At 35.6% G+C, this 10,675-nt stretch overlaps 2 protein-coding genes across 2 annotated transcripts; both read right to left on the reverse strand.

Moving 5' to 3' along the window:
• Positions 1-539: 539 nt before the first annotated feature.
• Positions 540-4,929, reverse strand: atp5pd (ATP synthase peripheral stalk subunit d). Its single transcript, XM_028449191.1, has 6 exons — positions 4,831-4,929; positions 2,427-2,553; positions 1,413-1,509; positions 1,075-1,146; positions 819-881; positions 540-721 (listed from the first exon to the last, which is right to left on the reverse strand). The coding sequence occupies exons 2-6, from the start codon at positions 2,546-2,548 to the stop codon at positions 590-592; spliced, it is 486 nt and encodes a 161-aa protein (XP_028304992.1). The 5' UTR covers positions 2,549-2,553; positions 4,831-4,929; the 3' UTR covers positions 540-589.
• Positions 4,930-8,039: 3,110 nt separating this feature from the next.
• On the reverse strand, positions 8,040-9,961 carry LOC114466481 (homeobox protein MSH-C-like). The gene is made up of 2 exons (XM_028451950.1): positions 9,468-9,961; positions 8,040-9,098 (listed from the first exon to the last, which is right to left on the reverse strand). Exons 1-2 carry the CDS (start codon positions 9,868-9,870, stop codon positions 8,686-8,688), a joined length of 816 nt encoding a protein of 271 aa, XP_028307751.1. The 5' UTR covers positions 9,871-9,961; the 3' UTR covers positions 8,040-8,685.
• Positions 9,962-10,675: the final 714 nt, after the last annotated feature.

Here is a 10,675-nt window from a genome sequence, read left to right on the forward strand (position 1 = left end):
CTGCTTCTTAGGACAGGGGCACTCTGACGGAGAATGTTTGTTTGCTAACGGAGAGATCTCCCAGATATACTTATCCAGCTTCGTAGTACAGGCCCTTTAGGTCTTATATTGGCACAATCGCCAACTTTTTCATGTGTAAATAAATATAGTGATCAAAATGTATCATACCAAATATGGATCGATGCATCTCATCCCAATTGCAAAAAAAAATAACCTAAGAAATTGTATTTAGTCATCGTTTTCTTTTGAAAAAAGAAAGGGGGCGGGGGGGGCAAAAAGGTACAAAAGTGAACAACAAATAAACATTCCTGGGTTTGAAGTCACCTAAAAAAATCTAATTACCTATACTGGCTTTTTTTTTTTTTTTACTCTTGTCATATATAATATACGACTTAAAGCCCCAATGGATAGATAATTCAGAAACTGTAAAGAAAATCTAAAACAACAGCAACCCCTGGTGGTCACTACCTATAACAACCTTTGGAGAGAAAATACATTTCAATCACGTTGGTAAATAAAAAAAAAAAGAAACCACCATATACATTTTAAAATACATCTTTATTTTGAGGTGAGGTGTTCAGAGAAAGAATCACAGGTCTGAAATAGGCTTGTGGGGCCAATAAGGATATTTGACCTTGTCTAATTTGGTCTCAGGGAAAGTGTTGTTCAGATCCTCGATGGTCATCTGATCGAAGGGGATCATGTTGTTGAATTTCTCCAGCTGAATGGGCACACAGGAGAAAAAAGTATGAAGGTGAAAAATCCTCTCTTAGATGTAAATGTAATGCTTTTAGCGAATGATGCAGCTCCAGTCTCACCTCTTTTTCATACTGAGCGATACGAGCTTTTGAATTTTCAATATAAGCTAACGCACCTACGTTCTGCAAAAAAAAAGAAAAGAAAAAAAGCCATACAAGTTGAAACAAAAAACTGATTATTGTGGTCTTTGTTTCTTTATTTACTGTACATTGATGCCCAAAGACGGATGTAACTATTTGAACAGATTTTTGACTCATCCTAAAATCTCCTTCAATCCATCAAGTTGAAAATGTGATGTTCTGTGCAGTGACTTACTGCCTCAGTCTCCTGTGCGTTGATGGCACTGGACTGTGTGTCAATGGGTTCAGGAACCTGCAGTGCCTTGAACTGTAGGTAAAAAGCAGTCGGTTTCATTTAGATGCAAACAAGAGAAACTTTGGAGAACTAAGAAAATGTAGTGTTTATTGAAGAGTTACAAACAGAAAATCTGAGTTCATATTAATGATGACACTGTCGAAAAAACATCTATTGAAGTTTTTGCAGTATTTTCTGCCTCTAAATAACACATTTCAGACAAATCCAGGATTTTGGATGGACTGTGCATCTTTATGCTTCATCAGTTGTACACATATGAACCAAAATGGAAAGTTCACCTTGTTCTCGAACTCCTCAACCATCCCAGCTTTAGCCACGGCACTCCTGTAAAAACTCCAGTCAATAGCAGCAGGAGTTTGTGGCAGGGAGTTGAGTCTGAGGAAAAGACAACGACGAATGAAATTTGACAAAATACAGCAAAAATCTTTTGGAATTAAGATTTAAAACGGATAATTTTAAAATATTCCAACAAAACTCATATTTACAATACCAACCCTGCGGTAAACTAGGCCTGGGCAATATATAGAGATTCAAGATATATCAACATTTCTATTTTGGCGATATAGAAAATTACAATATTGTCTACATTGATATATTTTCATTTTATAGCTTATTTTTAATTAAAATACTCATTTTAGGAGTTGCTGCTTTCGTTACTTCTCAGAACAGCATGAAAAGCACAGTTAGATGGATTACCGAGTGCGTCCAAACCCAGACCTTCCCCTAAAACACACTACAGAACTCACTCACACGTGCTGTCCCTTATAAATGAAAAAGCCAAAAGTGACACAAATTGCACTGCTGTTTATTATTAAATGTACCTATGTGGCATTTTGCATCAGATTTAACCCAGAATAATCTTTATGGTAAGACTTTGAGTTTAAAATAGAGATTTATATCGTATATCACCATTTTGAGAAAAAATATTGAGATATGAATTTTAGGTCATATCGCCCAATTCTGCTGTAAACTGACTAAAATAATGCTGTTCTGTCAGTCAGAGGGTAAGATGCTCAAGATGTTGGCATTTTTCTAATTGATCCACTTGAGCATAAACAAGGCCATGAATGGAGCTCATGGACTCAAGATGCAGGTTTAGCATGTTTGTATCTGCCGTCCGAGACAAACATTGATTTCAAAAACAGTTCTTGCAAATTTTAAAAACCAGTTCAGGAGATTGCAGACGTTAAAAAGGGAAAAAAGAATCAATGTCACATAGCAGCACATGTCCCAGTTTGATGACACTAGAATGAAATGCGTTGCTGAAGTCTGCAGTGACTGTGTGAACATACTTGGCAGCGATGGAATCACTGCGAGTCTTCAGTGCATTAAACATGCTTTTCTGATTGGGTGGAACGCGCTCAGCAAACGCCAGCCAGTCAACGGCCTTCAGGGCTACACGTCGTCCTGCCATCTTCACTGTGGACAAGAAAATGTTTCTTTAGCTTCACCAAGACCTCAGTGAAATAAATCAAATGGATTCCAGTGTAAATAAATAAAAGTTCTCAGAAATCAATTTTTCACATAAAAATTCACCAAAGACAGCAAGTACTAATTTTTTTAATACAAATTAGAGTTGTATTTATATGGTTATTATTATTTGTACCAGTCAGACTACGATACTTTTATTTTCAAAGTTCGACAAAATAAAAGAATAAATGTAGGCTAAATATATACCAGTGAGTAAGGGTCACTTTTATCATTTAATTAAGTGTTGGTGTGAAAACAATTTAATGAAAAAAAAAAAACTTAGATAACAACTTGTATACGTTTTATTTTTTACCCTTATATTTTCAGAGGTACTTCACATAAGAAAACATTTTAGACTTGAGATATATTTAACATTATATACACATGATTGTCCAAACAACATTCAAACACTAAAAAAATGGAAGTGTCTATTGATACGGAAACGTATCAAATGCCCCCGGGACTGAGTATGTTTTCTGGACCTTTTCTACATAAGCATAATGAGTCTGCATTTTCACCATGTCAGGATGGCCAAGTGGTCTAAGGCGCTTGACTCAAAGATTCTGCTGCCGTGGGTTCAAATCCCACTTTTGACATATATATTTTTTTATTTTAACATATTTAAAATGGCAAATTCCACTTTTAAAAATACCTATACAAAAAAATGAATAATATTTCCTCGGTTAGGGTTAGAAATAAGGCTAAAATAAAAGGGTTAGCGTGGTAGCTAAAAAATAAAACTGATGGAACTTTAAGTCACGTGGCGCACCTATCATGTGACCTAAACTGGCCAATGAGGGGCCCTGTGTATGCATAGACTGGCAGTCTATTGATACGTTTCCGTATCAATAACCACGGCCAAAAAAAAAAAAAAAAAGTAGTGTCTATTCATACAGAAACATATCCATAGACCCTGGGACTAGTGACACGGAAACGTACGTATTCCGGACCTTTTCTACATAAGCGTAATGTGCCTGTGTGTGGTCTAAGCGCTCGACTCAAGAATTCTCCCTTCCGCTGCCGTGGGTTCAAATCCCACTTTTGTCATAAATATTTTTTCATTTTAACATATTTTACACGGCAAATTCCACCTTTAAAAAAACATATTATATTATATATATATATTAAAAAATATTAACATTTTAGGGTATTTCCTGGTTTAGAGTTACGGTTACAGGTAAAAATACATATACGGGAAAAAAAACATTTAAGTTGAATCTGAGTTTGACCCTACAGCAAAAAGCTCTGACATTTCAGAATCTTCTAATCCTAAAATCAAATCAAAAGACTTTTGATAAAATGAAACATCTGGTAAATTTGCCACGATTAATCCTGATTTTTAAATTACCTGGCAGAGTAGAGTTTAATCATGGTGAGAAAACTTAGTAATTACCCAGTTATCATTGCTTTGTCACGTTAGTAAGCCTGGAACCAAGATTATAATGCTGTTAAACAAATTACAATAATAGTTTTTGCGTTGACAAAACACGCCATGACAAAGGAAGCTAGTTAACATATGTACGAGTCTGAAGTATCAGAATTAAGACAGATGTAAGATCTTAAGTCAAAATCCCTGTCACTCCGTCCTTCACAATTTGTTCAGTTCTGCAGCATCAATGTTTCGGTTCAACTGGTAACCATTTAAAACTGTGTCTTACTTCCGACCTCGTCAGAGACAAACACCGAAAATGTTGCTTAGCACAATTCAATGAAATGGTTGCAAATTAGTTTTGATATTAATATGTGTCTGACAAATATGTGAGACGTGGAAACGAATCAATGACAGCTGGTATTAGTGTTTCATTTGTGTCCATAGCAATGTTTAACCTCCGTGCATAGCATTCAGGACAAACTGAATGACAAGCGTAAACACCAACAACTATATTAAAGTCTGATTGAGATAACACATCAAATGTAACAGATAATGATGATAAACGTTCCTTTGCGCGTTTTGACGGCTATCGTCATGCTAATATTTTAAATTGGTCACTATCTAATACAGTCCCCGGTTGTGTCACACCACCAGCTAATGTTAGCCCCGCTGTTAGCCCACTAGACAAGGTCAGATGTTTCCTTTTCTACATGTATATTTCCAGAGAACGTCAAATGAACAACAAATTAAAACCTCATTCCCAAAAGAGAATGACATGTAAAATTTCGACAGACGAATATTAAAAACATATTAACAGAGAGTTAGTTAATTTAGCAGCAGTGTTTAGAGCTCACCTCGCTACTTCGACTGTCGGTTCTACGAGGGGACGATGCAGCGGAAACGCTTCTTCTTCTGCTGCTGCCCAGGAAGCAGATTCCCGCCACTGCCACCTGCTGGACAGAATTAACACTGTGTCGTTCCTCCATGGCAGTGATTCCCAACGAAGGAGATAAGCACGTGGAAGCACGTACAGATACATTTGTCAAACAGTTTATTGTACATCTAATGTGAACATTTTTAAATCAAAGTTAAAGGCACTATTTTTCTCTACTGCGTATGATTGAGAGGGAGATTTTTGATCATGTTGTTGATGTAATGTGTTTGTTGATGGTTTTAATCGATTTTACTGATGATTTTAAATATTCTTAGTGATTTTAAGCTGGTGAATGTTTTATCATGTAAAGCACATTGAGTTGCCTTGTGTATGAAATGTATAAATTTGCCTTTCCTTGCCTTATATTGTCTATTATTTAAAGAAGGATATTTTCAAACAAAGCAAACACGTGGATCAAATATTTGTCAATAATTTGCAAACAAAATTTTCAGACTTTTTTAAAGACATTTTTTTAAATGTATTTATTTATAACAATGACATATAATTAGACAAAGCATTCTCTAAACCAGGGGTTCTCAACTGGTCTCACACTGGGACCCACATTTTGCCACGGTCATTCAATTGCGACCCACTTTTTTTTTTTTTTTTTTTTTCAGAATTCAAACAATTAAACTTTGTTTTTCAAAAATAGCAGTTAAAAACCACCCATATATAACCTTTTTAAAGACGCAAATCTATATATTTTCCTGTGCACCCTGCATTTCACAGCATGCCTGTCAAAATAAAAGTTTCTTTCAAAATAAAAGACAAGTCCAACATGAGAGACAGTAAGTATTTATTCATTTTTAACCAGCTGTCCTTGACCCACTTTTGGGTCCCGATCCACCAGTTGAGAATCGTTGCTTTAAACAATGCTGGAGCATAAAAAAATAAATATGGATACAGTAAATATGTAAATTCCCTGCAGGCAATGCTGCTGTTGACAAATATAGAAGCAATTTCAAAACACAAAAATACAATTTGAGGGTAGCACATGTGATACTTGAATAGTATGCACATATTACTGCACTTGACAAGATAAAAAAAACATTCTCAACCTCTGCTCTATAGTGGCTAAAGACTCTGATCCATTTTTCCCTGTCATGAGTGCCCCAAAGTTTGTTTTTCTGAGTGTTCTTTATGTTTCAGCATGGTATTCATAGCAAAGTCTATTAAAGTCAGTTATCAAACTGCAGTGACAATGTTTTAAACCCAAAGCATTCAGTTACTAAAAAACATTTAGAAATTGTTTTGAATTCAGAGTAAGGCCGTAAACAAATGTTGGCTCCTTAAAAAAAAAAAGAAGAAGAAGAAAGAGAACTCTAGTGTTTCTTTCCTAGATAAATTCTTTAAGTTGTATTATTATTATTATTATTATTATTATTATTATTATTATTATATTATTATTATTATTATTATTATTATTATTATTATTATTATTATTATAATATTATTATTATTATTATTTTATATTATTGCAATGTCTTGTTTTTATTATCTTTTTTCCTTGTTTGCATATTTAAAATGTTCAACAATTATCAATCAACTTTACACACTTTACTGTATCTGTCCATAAATTTAAGTGGTTTATTCCTATATGTCTATTTAAATATTCAATGAAACAAATTGGTGAATAAAAACTCATTGCTTAAGACTCGCTTTCACTCAACCCTAAAGGAATTGATTATCTATATGAACTTATATAGATCAAATCATTGACATGAGGAACATTTTTGAGGCTATAAAATTATTGGTTCACATTAGTTCTTCACTAAACCGGTTGGTTGGGGACTGCTTTGTTAAAGCAGGTGTGTCAAACTAATTTGATGTAAGAAATTAATAATAGACAACTTTAATATCAAACAGGCCAAACCATTCATCACATTATAGACATTTATTCTTTTTAATCATTATTTTCTTTTGTTAACTTTAGGATATAATGTCCATTATTTGGAAGATAAGTAATTATTATGATAGTGTCTCATTACATCAACACAATTTAAAAAGAATGAATTGGATAAATTGACATATTTGTAAAACACATAATCAGTTATTTCACATTGTCTTTCTTTCCATTGGAGAAGATTGGGCCTTATGACGAGTTAAAGCCTTTTTTCCATGCAACTCTCACGCAAACCCCTAACCTAAAACCACAAACTAGTCCCTATACGCTTCAGGTTACATGTTTTGAATGTTTTTATTGATCAAAAGAAAAAAGAAAAATCGGGGTATTAACATTCAAATAAAAGCTGAAATCTTAAGTTTTAAATCAAATTTATTTGTATAGCCCTGAATACAACACAGTAATTTATTGGCGCTTGTCAAATACGTTTTAAATGTCTTATATTTTAAAGAAAAAGCCCAAATTTTCTACATGACCAAGCTTAAGTGATGATTTAAAGGAATTACTCATCAAGGTATAAACAAGGAAGGTTACAATAACCTATACTGTCAAATATGTATCAAAAGACGACTTTGCCATATACCATTGATCCGTTTTATGATAATAAATGAAATACAGTCTGTGAGGCTGCAGGGTGAATGGTCAGATTTTTGTGTTTTTACTTTGTTTACTTAAGTGTGTTTTAATTTAAAAATAAATAAATAAATAAAATAAAATTATATACTGTATATATATATATATATATATATATATATATATATATTCAATAGTGTTTTCCCTGCTTTTCTTTTTTGTTCACAGTTTGGTTACTGGAAACGAATATTTCTATAAATTGTCATAATTTCCGTATAAATGCTGTATTAAATTCATTTTCTTTTTTCAATGATTAGGTTAAAGGATACACTTAATGTAAACTGTTTTAAAACTGAATATACATTACTATTGAGTATTTTATCATATTTTACTTAATAGAAAAGCAAAACGATCATATTTATAACAAAAAATATAATCTTAAGCGTAGTTTTTCTAGCTGCTGTTTATTTTTGTGGTTGGCGGTTATATAACATTTGCTCACACAGAGGAAATACTGACACATTTGTTTTTTTATTACAGGTCATATATAGTGTTTATTTACGAATCCATTTGAGAACAGTCAGATGTACATAGTACAGATACAAACATATTTAATAAATACCACTTTCCCGTTCATCAGATGAATCTGCAGGACTGAACACTACACTTACATAATACACAATTTATTTACATGTACCAAAACATAATCGGTTCATCTTCTTCTAGTTCTTCTTTCTTTTTCTTTTCTTTTCTTTTTTCTTTTTACCCAAATCTAGAAATTGTAGAATGAACTGCTGTAGGAAAATATAAAGTTTTGAAGCAGCAATTTTTTTAGGGAATATAGAAAAAAGAGCACACTGGTGTGTTAAGGCACTGGCATCTATAAGTACTTTCCTTTTTTGCTCTTGGTTATTGCTTTCAGGCACATTTAAATAACCACTTGTTGCAGAAGTTTGAGGTGGACTATATTTTTACTTTCTGGGAAGACTTAAGCCACAAATTTGAACACAAACTGTAAAAAAAAATAAAATAATAATAATTAAAAAAAAAAAAAAAATCCTGCACACTTTACATAAACTGATGACTTAACCCGTGTTTTGCTTTCAATTTGTTTTGTTTTTTTTTGTTGTTGTTTTTTTTTTGTTTGTTTTTTACACCAAGATGAAAGAACAATGTCTTTCCTTTTTTAAGAAAAACAACAAAACAACAAAATAAAACAAGATATTTTTTGAAAAAACGCAGCATCCTTCAGGCCACTATTGCAACTCCGATGAGAGCAAAAACACACATTTTGGAATACTAGGACAGGTAGTACATCCCATATGTGACAGGTCCACTGAACAGTCCTGGGACCGGCAGGCTGGGTCTTGGGAAAGCGCCTGTCGGCCCCCAGCCCGGGGGGCTCATGTGCGCTCCGAGCGGGAACGGCAGCGCGAAGGCCGGCATCACGGGCTTGGAGGCCAGTTTATACTTCTCCAGCTCGGCCTCCTGCAGTCTCTTTGCTTTGGCTCTTCGGTTCTGGAACCAGATTTTGACCTGAGTCTCAGTCAGGTTGAGCGAGTTGGAGAACTCTGCTCTCTCAGCGATGGAGAGGTACTGCTTTTGGCGAAACTTGCGCTCCAGCGCCAGAAGCTGCGAGGTAGTGAAGGGAGTGCGAGGTTTTCTGTTGTTTTTGTGTTTTCTCAAAGGACACGGAGCGGGACTTGAGCTTCCTGGGGGGGTGGGGGGAAATAAAGAAAAACAAGGTTAAATTCAAATAAAGTTTTCTATTAGTTAAAGACGTGAAGTTACAAGTATTTAAACATGGAGTTTATACTTTAATGTTGCATCACAGACTGTCAATTTTAAACCCTGTGAACATGTTGCGCGTTTACATTTAACAAAAAATGATGCATGCCTTGAGTATAGGCTTTAAATGAAAAAATATTATTTTCATTATTTATTAACATTACCAGACAATTTGTATAAACTCTCCATCAAGTCTATAACGTGCAGAATGTTGACAGAGATTGTAACAAAATAATTGTGGCTGTTTAAAGAGGAAAAAACATCTTATTTTCTTATTCTGACAGCGAACTTACGAGGTGGTGTAGAAAACGATGGTGCCTGAAACCAAGTGCTTTGGTCCTTTTCACAAAGCTGCGGACTCTCCTCTGCGGAGTTACAGGAAACACTGTGTGAACTCTCCGCTGGAGACTTTCTCTCTGCGTAAAAAGTCCTTGGAGCAAAGTGCGCGGCACCGGCTGCAGGGGCCACGGTTTTGGGCAGCCCAAGTCCCAGGTCAGAGGGAGAGTAAGAAGTCCGACAGGTAGTTTTCTTTGCAATCAGCGACTCCACACTGAACGGAAGGCTCCGCGGGGCTTTGTATCCTTTCTCTGAGGTCATGTCTTTCGGTTGGAGCTCCTCGCTCTCCGTGTCCGTCTCATCCTTCTGATGAAGATGTTTGGCGTCCTGGGACGGAGATCCCTGCACGTGATTCATCATGATACGAAGGGAAAGGGGGCCATGCACCTCCGTGGGGCCCGTTCAGATAAATGATGCGTCGCTTGGGTGTCCAGAGTGCGTATTTGCGCACACAGCGGTGCACCAGGAGCTTTTTACGCACGGGGCAGAGGCGCCAGTTAAAGCACGGGGACCGCTCCCCTTCCCAGTTTCCACCAATCAGCTGGCCGAGTTAGTCTTCTGACGTCTCTCTGTGCAGCTATGATTGGGCCTCTGCCCTCCAAGGAGACATCAAGAGGCCTTTGAAAGGAAAGGAGACGTTAATCATACAGACCCCATGCGGTGCAGGCCCATTGATGGACCTCTCAAAGTAGAGCTTAGACCAATTTTTGCGCAATTTTCTAATGGGGAGGACTCTCTTGACCATTTAAATCCATTACCAGGACACTTATATCTTGTTATTTCCAGGTAATCAGGTGTTAACATATATAACGAGAGGATGTAAAAACGTGTAAAATCACTCTCACATTTATGTATATATATATGTATGAGTAAAGTGTGCTGATTCTTTAAAAAAAAAAAAAAAAAAAATGTTAGCCATAAAAGGAGAAAACATCAATAGAAGATCAGTTCCCATGGAAAGAAACGTGCGCTGCCGGGAGAGAAATTGATTAGGTATGACTGTTGGTCACACAGCATTACAGCAATTTAGGAGCTGTCATGAGCTCCTCTCAGACACAATGGTCCCAGTTGAGAAGCAACAGGCGTTTTCTTTCTCCAGGTCATACTTTTTAATAAGCCAGACAAGTTGTGTTTAGCAAGGCGCCAGGCTCGGCGGGATCAAACA

The sequence above is a fragment of the Gouania willdenowi genome, chromosome 1 (assembly GCF_900634775.1).
Source record: "Gouania willdenowi chromosome 1, fGouWil2.1, whole genome shotgun sequence".
Taxonomy (NCBI): domain Eukaryota; kingdom Metazoa; phylum Chordata; class Actinopteri; order Blenniiformes; family Gobiesocidae; genus Gouania; species Gouania willdenowi.

Coding starts and splice junctions, on each gene's coding strand:
- LOC114466481 (XM_028451950.1), bottom strand. CDS start 9,870: ATGATGAATCACGTGCAGGGATCTCCGTCCCAGGACGCCAAACATCTT. Junction 9,099..9,467: donor ATCGTTTTCTACACCACCTC/GTAAGTTCGCTG, acceptor CCACCCCCCCAG/GAAGCTCAAGTCCCGCTCCG.
- atp5pd (XM_028449191.1), bottom strand. CDS start 2,548: ATGGCAGGACGACGTGTAGCCCTGAAGGCCGTTGACTGGCTGGCGTTT. Junction 882..1,074: donor ACGCACAGGAGACTGAGGCA/GTAAGTCACTGC, acceptor TTTTTTTTGCAG/AACGTAGGTGCGTTAGCTTA. Junction 722..818: donor TCGCTCAGTATGAAAAAGAG/GTGAGACTGGAG, acceptor GTGCCCATTCAG/CTGGAGAAATTCAACAACAT.